Below are 12755 nucleotides of genomic sequence, written 5' to 3' on the forward strand. Positions count from 1 at the left end.
AAAAACCTTGCAGTGATCAAATACCAACAAAAGAAAGCTCTATTTGTGGGGGAAAACATGAGATAAATTTGCTTTAGGTACAGTGTTGCATGACCGCGCTATTGTCATTCAAAATGCAACAGTGCTAAAAGCTGTAAATTTGCCTGGGCAGGAGGGGGGTGAAAGTGCCCAGTATTGAAGTGGTTAAATCATGTCCTTTTATTCTGAAAATGTAATCAAACTAATAACTGGCAATAGTTGCTTTTTTAGGTAAGGGTTTTTTTGAACATGAAGACTACTATGCCTAGGTACAGTACTTACTAATAAAATAAGTAAAGCTTTGCTACAAAACAGTTGACTGTTACTAAAATACAAAACTAATGAATGCTGTGTTTTAGTAATTGTATTAGGAAGGCAACATGTTCAACAGGACTTTGCAAATTATCACTTTGCTGTTTTCTAGAGGTATATATACAGTGGGTACGGAAAGTATTCAGACCCCCTTAAATTTTTCACTCTTTGTTATATTGCAGCCATTTGCTAAAATCATTTAAGTTCATTCTTCTTCCTCATGAATGTACACATAGCACCCCATACTGACAGAAAAACACAGAATTGTTGACATTGTTGCAGATTTATTAAAAAAGAAAAACTGAAATATCACATGGTCCTAAGTATTCAGACCCTTTGCTGTGACACTCATATATTTAACTCAGGTGCTTTCCATTTCTTCTGATCATCCTTGAGATGGTTCTACACCTTCATTTGAGTCCAGCTGTGTTTGATTATACTGATTGGACTTGATTAGGAAAGCCACACACCTGTCTATATAAGACCTTCCAGATCACAATGCATGTCAGAGCAAATGAGAATCATGAGGTCAAAGGAACTGCCTGAAGAGCTCAGAGACAGAATTGTGGCAAGGCACAGATCTGGCCAAGGTTACAAAAAGATTTCTGCTGCACTTAAGGTTCCTAAGAGCACAGTGGCCTCCATAATCCTCAAATGGAAGACGTTTGGGACGACCAGAACCCTTCCTAGAGCTGGCCGTCCGGCCAAACTGAGCTATCGGGGGAAAAGAGCCTTAGTGAGAGAGGTAAAGAAGAACCCAAAGATCACTGTGGCTGAGCTCCAGAGATGCAGTCAGGAGATGGGAGAAAGTTGTAGAAAGTCAAAGATCACTGCAGCCCTCCACCAGTCGGGGCTTTATGGCAGAGTGGCCCGACGGAAGCCTCTCCTCAGTGTAAGACACATGAAAGCCTGCATGGAGTTTGCTAAAAAACACCTGAAGGGCTCCAAGATGGTGAGAAATAAGATTCTCTGGTCTGATGAGACCAAAATAGAACTTTTTGGCCTTAATTCTAAGCGGTATGTGTGGAGAAAACCAGGCACTGCTCATCACCTGTCCAATACAGTCCCAACAGTGAAGCATGGTGGTGGCAGCATCATGCTGTGGGGGTGTTTTTCAGCTGCAGGGACAGGACAACTGGTTGCAATCGAGGGAAAGATGAATGCGGCCAAGTACAGGGATATCCTGGACAAAAACCTTCTCCAGAGTGCTCTGGACCTCAGACTGGGCCGAAGGTTTACCTTCCAACAAGACAATGACCCTAAGCACACAGCTAAAATAACGAAGGAGTGGCTTCACAACAACTCCGTGACTGTTCTTGAATGGCCCAGCCAGAGCCCTGACTTAAACCCAATTGAGCATCTCTGGAGAGACCTAAAAATGGCTGTCCACCAACGTTTACCATCCAACCTGACAGAACTGGAGAGGATCTGCAAGGAGGAATGGCAGAGGATCCCCAAATCCAGGTGTGAAAGACTTGTTGCATCTTTCCCAAAAAGACTCCTGGCTGTATTAGATCAAAAGGTGGCTTCTACTAAATACTAAGCAAAGGGTCTGAATACTTAGGACCATGTGATATTTCAGTTTTTCTTTTTTAATAAATCTGCAACAATGTCAACAATTCTGTGTTTTTCTGTCAGTATGGGGTGCTATGTGTACATTCATGAGGAAGAAGAATGAACTTAAATGATTTTAGCAAATGACTGCAATATAACAAAGAGTGAAAAATTTAAGGGGGTCTGAATACTTTCCGTACCCACTGTAACTACAACATGCTCATAACCAGAATATATATGATGGTATTGGGTTGCAAAGCTGAGAAACGGTAAAGAGGATTTGGCACTTGACCTGAGTCTCTCCTATTAGAACGGTTCCCGTAGCACAGAATGGACAGCGACTCGTCAGGCAACCAAGTCGCCTGACAAGTCGCGGTAGTGTGAACCGAGACTTAGCAAACTTGCAGTCTGTAGCAGAATGGCAAAGCGTAAACACTTCATACACATGCCTTTAGAGGGCAGTGTAGTAGAGCTAATATGGGTTTTCCTGCAAGCTAAATTCAGTTTAGAAGCTCAACTCAGTATACCATGTAATATATATTTAATATAGCACGATATCCCTTTAACTGAATGCCCAAAACATGTGCAACGTATTAAGATAAGAACTATACACAATTTCATACTAATGCATATCATAAACTTATGTGTACAACAAAATGTCATAAATATACAAAGTAAATGACTAAATAATCAAAAAAGTCCATAATCATTGAACCCATATTTATCCGGGTGTTTCAAAAAGTGCTCCAAACTCATATAATGTGCTCCAGTGCAAATAAAGTGCTCTTCTAATCTATATAAATGTTGGCCTCTTACCAGACGGTGGAGATCTCAAATAATGGGAAATTATGGGACTTTTTCACACTATTTTTGATCCAGTATTTAGGATTTGGTTGCAGCAATCCCATTTTATTAATATCTAGCGCAAGGTTTATTTTTTAATTCATATATATTTGACAAAATGTCTGAGAGAATGGACTGTCTCCAACTGGTATGTGTAAACATAACTTTATAAGGGTAGGTTTGGGCAATATAACAGGCTCTTCTCCTCTTCGCACATAAGGCCTCTTGCCGTTTTAACTAAAAAAATTAACACACAAGCCTCAATTCACTAAACTTTGAAAATAACTTTCACTCTTTTTGAAAATAAGGCTACATCTCCCAATGTGTTGGCTTTGTGGATAGAGCCCAATGGCTAATTCAAATGCAAATGTGCATGTGAATAAAAATAATGATTGCACCACACATATTAGGTATTGTCCTGCACGCTGGCATGAGAGCACCAATTCTAGGTCCATCATTCACTGTTAAAGCAGAGTTCTACTGGCTTTTGTGTTTATTAAAAGTCAGCAGGTACAAAAAGTGTAGCTGCTGACTTTTATTAAACACATACTCACCTGTCCCGCGGTCCAGCGTTGCGGCCAGGTGGGAGCCTCGGTTCTCTCTGTCTTCTCCCCGTGGCGCCAGCATCGCTAGTGTGGGCACCCGGCTGTGACAGCTTGCGGCTTCACAGCCGGGTGCGCGCTGCATGTCCGGAATGGACGGGCAATCTTCTGGGACCTGTGACATGTCCCAGAAGATTGCAGGGAGGGAGGAGGAGAGGAGAGCTTCCACCCGAGCCACCTAGGTGGCCCGAGTGGAAGTGGGAGCGGGTACCTGTCAAAACAAGGTACCCGCTTCCCCCCCCCCCCCAAAAAAAATGACATGCCAAATGTGGCATGTCAGGGGGTCAGGACCACCTAAAGCGGAAGTTCCACTTTTGAGTAGAACTCCACTTTAACCCGGAAATGATAAGCTGCAAAGTGTTACCTATGGACAATTTTAGGTACCATGTTTTTCACCATTTCACTGGTGTGTGCAGTTTTGAAACTTGACATATTTTCAAGTACAGAACATGTAAAGCCAGTTCATACATAAGACTTTATTTGTAATTTAGTACCTCTGCCATCCGTTGGTCTTCTTCTAGGGGAACAAATTTGTCATGCATTCCATGCACAAGCAGCACAGGGACAGTTAACTCTGCGTGATACACCTCATCACCTTCTGGCCAGTACTGGCCACTCATCATGGCTCGTAGCACGAAGGATGACACGTTGAAGGCATTGCCCTCTCGTAGGAGCTGTTTCTCTTTGGCACCTTGTCGAGCAAATCCAGCCCTGACAAGACAGAAATAAGTCAGCAATTTTTTGACACTGACAATGCAATATACAGACATAACAGATCATATTGTCACTCGTGTAACACATTCCTGCCACTATTATCACTGGATAATAAAAACGTTGACACCAGTTCATGTATCGGGGCCTAATATATATTTCATTGCAATTTTATTTATAAATTTTAAAAATGCACAGGCATAGTTGGCCTGTAAAACTGGCATTTCTAAGGTATTGCACACCTCACTTCTGTACACTGTACTGCACATCAACAAATCTTAAAAGCTCTTTTTTTAGCCTAGAGTAGTACTACTAATGATTATGACTAATTAATACATGATACATTTAGATAGGAAAAAGTAAAACCTTATATTACAAAAATATAGGTAGAGAACACACCCCAGCTTTTCTAACCATGAAAAATAAATATGCAAACACGAATGAATACATCCAGTTTTTTTTCACTACTTTGCTTTTCATCTCAAAATAACAAATAGAATAATGTAAAATGTTACATTAATGAAAAATAATGAAAAATGTTTGATACAAGGTATGGTGCAGTACATGGTACAGCAGGCACATATCAGGAATATAAAATGTTTGGATAACAAACACTTTAAGCCTAAAAGAGGGACAACTAAGGAGCAAAGGGAGACTAAAGTCGGCCATAGATGGTGCAAGTTTGTTTTCTGCAACCACTAGCTCGATTACTAAAGACTCTAGCAATGAAAAATCCAACAGGCTGGTTGTACCCAAGTTGATCGATTTATCAACTTGGGTACAATAAGCCTGCCCATACAGGTTTCGAATCTCGGGTCCCTGCTGAAATTGCTAAGATTCAAACCGTCTATGGCTGGCTTAAGAAATTTGGTTCCATAAAGCATAGATGGTTCTAATCTCGGCCAGGGTCCTGGTTGCAGGAAAGAAAATTGCACCATCTATGGCTGGTTTAAAAAGGACAGAACCTCCAAAGGAGGGACAGTTGGAAGCCACAAACATGTTGGACTCTGTGTTCCCACATGGTCAGGCTTTCTATAAAATTTATATCCATTGAATGGAGGTCATCCTTTATTTATAACGTTTAATGGTCTAATGCTCGCTTCGTCTAGGGCAGTGATGGCAAACCTTGGCACCCCACAAGCTTTGGAACTGCATTTCCCATGATGCTCCACCTCAATGCAGAGTGCATAAGCATAATGGGAAATGTAGTTTCAAATCGTCTGGGGTGCCAAGGTTCGCCATCACTGGTCTAGGGGGTATGTAATAGATAGAATTAATTCTTCTCCAATAAACAGCTGTTTTCCTAAAGCTGATCCTCTTCACCAGCCTTGCAGCTGCCCCTTCACCGACATTATCGAGGGCTCACCTACATTCCCAGGGCTGTAAAAGGAGCAAAGAAGAGCCCCTGCTGCTGGAACTGGCATTGACTGGTTGCAATGGGCTATGGCATCTACCCATTCATCAATAATTTGCACTGTTTAACTGAATAAGCTTGTAAGTTTTCCGATACTCTACCACCCTAAACTCAACAAATACATGCCTTTAAAATTTGACAAATAGAAGTGTTTGTTGAAAACTCACTTGAGGAAGCTCCACGCCAGGCAAGGAGACAAACAGTGCAACACACAGGTAGGCATATTAAAGATGGAGCAGAGGCTGGGTTCAAGGGCTGTGGGTCCACCACCATTAATCATAACCACCTTGTGGACTAGGTCAGGATACTCATGGGCAAGAAAGGTACAGAAGGAGACCCTAAGGGTTTTAGAAATAATATAAATATTAAGAAAGGAACTTCAACCATCATAGTTCAGTGTTTAAAATCCTTACATGCTTGACTCTAAAGAAAAACCATTTATGCTAAAAACAGACCCATTTCTCTCTTGACTTCCTTTTTCCTCTTAGCACAGTTTTCAGTAACAATACTTACTAATAATATTTTTTTTAACATCCACATCATTTCAATGTCTATGAAACATTTATGTTTATGCTCAGTTTACTTTTATATATATATATATATCATTCTGTGAAATCACAAAGCACACGGGTACAATTGCAGATTCTGTCAAAGAACCTATACCATCAAAAAAAGACTTGAGCAAAACTATAAGTATTATCTGCTCTATCTCTAAATTCAAACTTATATCTCAGAATAGTCCAGGTTTATTCCCTGTAGAGGTAGACAAGTGAATAGGGAAAAAACTACTCCAACACCAAGAAATTGCTACTAGCCTTTTGTTTTTACTGCTACCAATGCTGTAACAGAAAGCTTGCTCTTCCATTATACGGTAGAAGTAACAAACCATTTAAAACTAGGTGCTTCTAAAATATGAGAGGTTAAAGAAACATCCTATCTACACTAGATTACCAAAAGTATTGGGATGCCTGCTTTTAATCGCACCTAAACTTATTTTTTTGTAAAACCTTTTTATTAGTTTTGATGCCACAAACATATAACAAACACACATACAGAGAGGTAGGTAGCAAGGTGACCCACGCATGGGTATTGTGGTACAGCAAAACAACAAAAAATTCAAACAGTAGGGAATTGTGAGGGTCCCCTAGATAAGAGAGTAGGTAGGGCTCCCTTAGGTCATTATACATTACATATGACAATCTTACATATTCAAAGTAATTAGCAATAGAGAACATGACATGAAGGCAATAGTTACCTAGGTAGCGAAACAAGGGAAAGTCGCATCAACCAGCGGGCATTGCAGAAGCCGTTGGTTCACTTGTGCATGAACTTTAATGGCATCCCGGTCTTAGTTCGTAGGGTTCAACATTGAATTGGCCCACCCTTTGCAGCTATAACAGCCTTCTGGGAAGGCTGTCTACAAGGTTTAGGAGTGTGTACATGGAAATGTTTAACCATTTTTCCACAAGCACATTTGTGAGGTCAGGCACTGATGTGGAGGAGAAGGCCTGGCTCGAAGTCCCTACTCTAATTCATCCCAAAGGTGACCTATCGGATTGAGGTCAGTAAAGTTCCACCATCCCAAACTCGCTCATCCGTGTCTTTATGAACCTTGCTTTGTGCATTGGTATGCAGTCATGTTGGAACAAGAAGGGTCAACCTAAACTGTTCTCACAAAGTTGGGAGCATGAAATTGTCCAAAATGTCTTGGTATGCTGACGCCTTAAGAGTTCCCTTCACTGGAACTAAGGGGCCAAGCCCAACCCCTGAAAGACAACCCCACGCCATAATCCCCCCACCACCAAATGATTTGGACCAATACACAAAGCAAGGTCCATAAAGACATGGATGAGCGAGTTTGGGGGTGCAGGAACTTGACTGGCCTGCACAGAGTCCTGACCTCAGCCCAATAGAACACCTTTGGAATAAATTAGAGCAGAGACTGCAAGCCAGGACTTCTTGTCCAACATCAGTGCCTGACCTCACAAATGCGCTTCTGGAAGAATGGTCAAACATTTCCATAGATACACTCCTAAACCTTGTGGACAGCCTTCCCAGAAGAGGTGCAAAGGGTGGCCAAACTCAATATTAAACCCTACGGACTAAGACTGGGATGCCATAAAGTTCATGTTTGTGTAAAGGCATCCCAATACTTTTGGCAATATAGCGTATCTTCAAATGTTTGATTGCCTGAGGAATTTAACAGGTATTAAACCCAAAACCAAAAGTGTAAAATATTATAGCTTACCAATCAATAGATGTGGTGGTTGCATTTATTTTCTTTTCTTAGGCTTTTCTTCCATCTGATTATCACCTAGTGATCCAGCCAGTAACATACATATATTGGAGTGCCCCCACACTGGATGAAGGAGCACAGGGGGCACCTTTGGACAACAGCATTGTCAGTCTGGGGGTAGGGTAGTGTTAGATGTACTAGCAGATTTTTTTTAAACCAAACTCCAGCTAATGCTTTAAAGGCAGCTACAGCAAACTTTTTTTTTTTTCCTTTAGGGATAATAGTTTTATATAAATAAATAAAAATAGATATATGTAAGCACCCCTGCAGTGGTAAATGGTTTGTCTCATCTCTGTAACTGATACATTCTGCTGGAGAGCTTGCTCTTTTGAAAAAAGCAGACTTGCTGGCTGGACCACAAGATGAAAATAGAAGAAAGAAAGCCTAAAAAAGAAAATTGCAGCCATCATATCTAAGAAACGGTAAGCTGCAATATAATAAATGTTTGCTTCTGGGTTTATTACAGCTTTAAATGAAAGCTGTCAAGATAGAATTTATTTATTTATTTTTTAAGGTTCAAGCTTCATGGCTATCATCTTCATATTTGCTTCAGTACTGAAAGAATGTTGATCAACCTAAATCAGTTCTTGGCATACTACAAAGAATGTAATCCAATGTTTCTACTATTTACCGTATTTATCGGCGTATAACACGCACTTTTTCCTCCTAAAAAAGAAGGAAAAAGCAGCAGTGCGTGTTATACGCCGATATGAAAAAAAAAAAGTCCAGGAAGCAGAACCGAGATGTAGAAGGGGGCGGGCGGGGCCGTGGAGAAGGAAGGACGCGCTGTCATCGGAAGTCCCGCCTCCTATGCCGACGTCTATCATAGGCGCCGGGACTTCCGATATCAGCGCAGGCGTCCTTCCTTCTCCTCAGCCCTGCCCGCCTCCTTCTACCTCTCGGCGCTGCTTCATGGACTTCGAGATAGAATCAATGGCGCTGGCGAGGCTCCAATTACTGGCACTGCGCTGGCGAGGCTGCAATTACTGGCGCTGCACTGGCGAGGCTGCAATTACTGGCACTGCACTGGCGAGGCTGCAATTACTGGCACTGCACTGGCGAGGCTGCAACTATGGGCACTGCGCTGGCGAGGCTGCAACTATGGGCACTGCGCTGGCGAGGCTGCAACTCTGGGCACTGCGCTGGTGAGACTGCAACTATGGGCACTGTGATGGCGAGGCTGCAACTATAGGCACTGCGCTGGCGAGGCTGCAACTATAGGCACTGCGCTGGCGAGGCTGCAACTATGGGCACTGCGCTGGCGGGGCTACAATGATGGACACTGCGCTGGTGAGGCTGTAATGATGGACACTGCGCTGGTGAGGCTGCAATGATGGACACTACGCTGGCGAGGCTGCATTCGTGGGGACTGCGTTGATGAGGAGGCTGCATTCGTGGGCACTGGTGAGACTGCATTTGATTAAAAAAAAAATGTTCTGAGTTCAAAGCTGTTTATTTTAAATTTCAGCTTTTTTCCTTAAATTTCTCTCCTAAAATTTAGGTGCGTGTTATACATATATAAATACGGTATGTGTTACACAGATAAGTACAAGTAGGGTTCATTTTAAAGTGCAAGTGTAAGTAGCTCCCATTATTGAGTAATAAAGGTATATTGCATGAAAGTTCCTACAGTACTCTAAAACGGTACTGACAAGGTGATTGCACCATCTTAAACTCAGCAGTCAGTGTCTATGTATGTATACTTTCCTGGTATTGCTTTATGTGCCTTTGTGTTGTGGATTTGAGGCTTGGAGAGAGAGGGAGGTTTTGGGAAAATGTTTGCGTTTTCAATGCATAAACTTTAATAAAAACTATTCAATTCAAAGTTTAATTGTAACGAAAGGCTAAATTGTGGATATCCCTATCCGGGGTACCTTTAATATCCTATGGGTCTGGCCTGACCTTATTTACTTTAATGGACACGCCCAAACTTTTCCCCTATTCATGGAGTCCTTCACCATGGTAAACTTTACCCTCTTCCCACTCTTACAACCTGCTCATGGCCACTGGCTCCAAAATTTTCAATTACGTGGTTTCGTAGCTTGCCTACAGAATAAAGGTCAGATCCCATTTGAATCTCTTTCTTTGTGAGAGGCAACCCCTACACACATCGTGCCACAATTTTATCATATCTTTTTGCAAAACCCTTACTCTTTTATATAATAATATATAGTAGCGTGGAAAACAGACCGGGACTGTCAATTTCAGGCAGGCAATCTACCCAAGATAGTTACCCATACAATTAAAGCTAGCATTGCTAGTGTGGCATAAAAATGCAGTTTTAAAATAGTGATGAATGATCTCTGGTGGTGGTGTAAAATGGCAGTGAGGACCATGATCTATTCATTGTGCCACTGCCTCTTAGTTTAATTTACTGAAATATTAAATCTTTACAAACAAGTCACCAGCTCTAAAATCGAAATGCCCCTGAAATTGCCTTCCAGTCCGTAAACCCAAGGTCTATTCCCAAAGCCAAAAAAGGCATCCCTAGATGGCAGAGGCTGTAATCCTCTGCCACTGGAAAACTACACAAACCCCAACTGTCTCAGAGTGGCTTCAGAAACGTATATATACACAGCATGGAATAACTCATGGCATCCCCCTATAACAGATAATCAACCTACCTAGCCTCAGGTTTCCCACATACCCAAGAGCTACTAGCTGATTAAAGTACAATTTATAGAAAAAAAAAAAACATTGGTCAACCCCCCCCCTTTCATTCAACCTTTTGTTTCTTCCATACTATTTACAGACTTTCCCCTTCCTCTCTGTTCCTGTTTTTAATGCTATATTAGGATCGCCTATTTTCCCTTGTTTTCCTGCACCCCCAATCTCCAATATCATTGCCATTACCTTCTGATCGTATGACCATGTTCCTCATCCTAATTGTTTGACTGTACATTCAGTATGTGTATATTTAGTGTGATCCTGATTCTCCCCACATTTAATTTACTTGGTGCACCCCACAAGTTTCAAAAAATGTTTAATAATTTAAACAAAATGTGTATGTCCATTTTTTGTGTATTCGGATGCACTGCAAGTCCATTCAAAATACATAGTGAAAATGTCTTCCTCTTTATAAATTATAATTTTTCTTTGAATGAATGAAAACCAGTTTAGTATGCCATGTGGTGTGTAAGTTAGCCATAATGCTACAGCTTTGGTTTTTTGCAATATGTGATAGTGAATGTGGGTTATTGCGCTCAGCAGTATACTCACAATAAAGTGCTAATGCATAAATAACATAAACATATGAACCAATTATTTAAAGGTGAATATTCCAATGAATATAGCAATAATAAAAATAATAAACATAGTCCTTGAAAAGTGCTCGGTGCAAACTTTAAGTTCCAGCAGCAAATACAATTGGACTCGATGTGAAATGCCTTCACCAATCACCATACACCCAGTGCTCGGATAAAATACTTCTTACCAAAAGAAGTTGACCCCTTAATTATAGGGGGTCATGATCGCAATGTATCTCCACAAGAGCTCCAAAATCTCCTATTACAGTCTTCACATCCAGTGTGTGATAAGCCAGAAGTAAACAGATGACTCCGAGACTCCGGACTTTGCTATAGTCATGCAGCTGTCCTCAGGTGCTGCCCTGTACACGGCCCGCTGCAGCACTGCTCTGGGATCACACACAAGCCCCGCCCACTAGCCCAATGCTGCTCCACACTGGCAGCTCTCCTCTCCTCAGGCTGCTCCTCTCTGCTATCCCCTTGCAGGCTCTGCCCAGTCAGCCGGTCACGTTGATTCATAAATCATCACAGGGGATTGTATTTTTTTATAACGTGTGATAAAAAGGGGGGAGAGTCCAGCACACAGCCGGACTTCAGACTGTGCACAATGACATGCAGGGACAGCGAGAGGATAGATGGAGGATTAGGAGCCCTTCCTTTGTTTGCATGCAGTAATAGCCTTATAGCCTTAGCGCTATTACTGCATGCAAACAAAGGAAGGGCTCCTAATCCTCCATCTATCCTCTCGCTGTCCCTGCATGTCATTGTGCACAGTCTGAAGTCCGGCTGTGTGCTGGACTCTCACCCCTTTTTATCACACGTTATAAAAAAATACAATCCCCTGTGATGATTTATGAATCAACGTGACCGGCTGACTGGGCAGAGCCTGCAAGGGGATAGCAGAGAGGAGCAGCCTGAGGAGAGGAGAGCTGCCAGTGTGGAGCAGCATTGGGCTAGTGGGCGGGGCTTGTGTGTGATCCCAGAGCAGTGCTGCAGCGGGCCGTGTACAGGGCAGCACCTGAGGACAGCTGCATGACTATAGCAAAGTCCGGAGTCTCGGAGTCATCTGTTTACTTCTGGCTTATCACACACTGGATGTGAAGACTGTAATAGGAGATTTTGGAGCTCTTGTGGAGATACATTGCGATCATGACCCCCTATAATTAAGGGGTCAACTTCTTTTGGTAAGAAGTATTTTATCCGAGCACTGGGTGTATGGTGATTGGTGAAGGCATTTCACATCAAGTCCAATTGTATTTGCTGCTGGAACTTAAAGTTTGCACCGAGCACTTTTCAAGGACTATGTTTATTATTTTTATTATTGCTATATTCATTGGAATATTCACCTTTAAATAATTGGTTCATATGTTTATGTTATTTATGCATTAGCACTTTATTGTGAGTATACTGCTGAGCGCAATAACCCACATTCACTATCACATATTGCGTTTTCACGTTTTTATTGCTGCTCGCTAGAGGAAGAAATTCCCTAATTTTTCACATTTATATATTTATTGTTAAATATCACTCCATTTGCGCAGTTCTTTTTTCGGTTACACCGAATTTTGTTTTCCTTTGGTTTTTTGCAACTCACCCATATGAATGTCCAACTAAGATGTTCTTTTTCTTGGCGTAACGTTTGAAAACACATCTCATATCCTCTGCGAGAGCATAAAAGGTGTAAGCCGCCCCAATTTGTGGAGCTGCACTGGATCCATGTCCCACCAAATCTGGGGCTACTACCTCATAGCCAAGTTTTG

At 41.8% G+C, this 12755-nt stretch overlaps 1 protein-coding gene across 1 annotated transcript in view; it reads right to left on the reverse strand.

The window, feature by feature from the left end:
• Positions 1-12755, reverse strand: part of ABHD8 (abhydrolase domain containing 8) — a 42291-nt gene that overhangs the window by 5280 nt on the left and 24256 nt on the right. The window contains 3 exon segments of the mRNA XM_082243312.1: positions 3824-4040; positions 5622-5792; positions 12590-12753. Coding sequence (XP_082099438.1) covers positions 3824-4040; positions 5622-5792; positions 12590-12753 — 552 coding nt within the window.

This window comes from Pelophylax lessonae (genome assembly GCF_965119305.1).
Source record: "Pelophylax lessonae genome assembly, chromosome: 1".
Classification (NCBI taxonomy): Eukaryota; Metazoa; Chordata; class Amphibia; order Anura; family Ranidae; genus Pelophylax; species Pelophylax lessonae.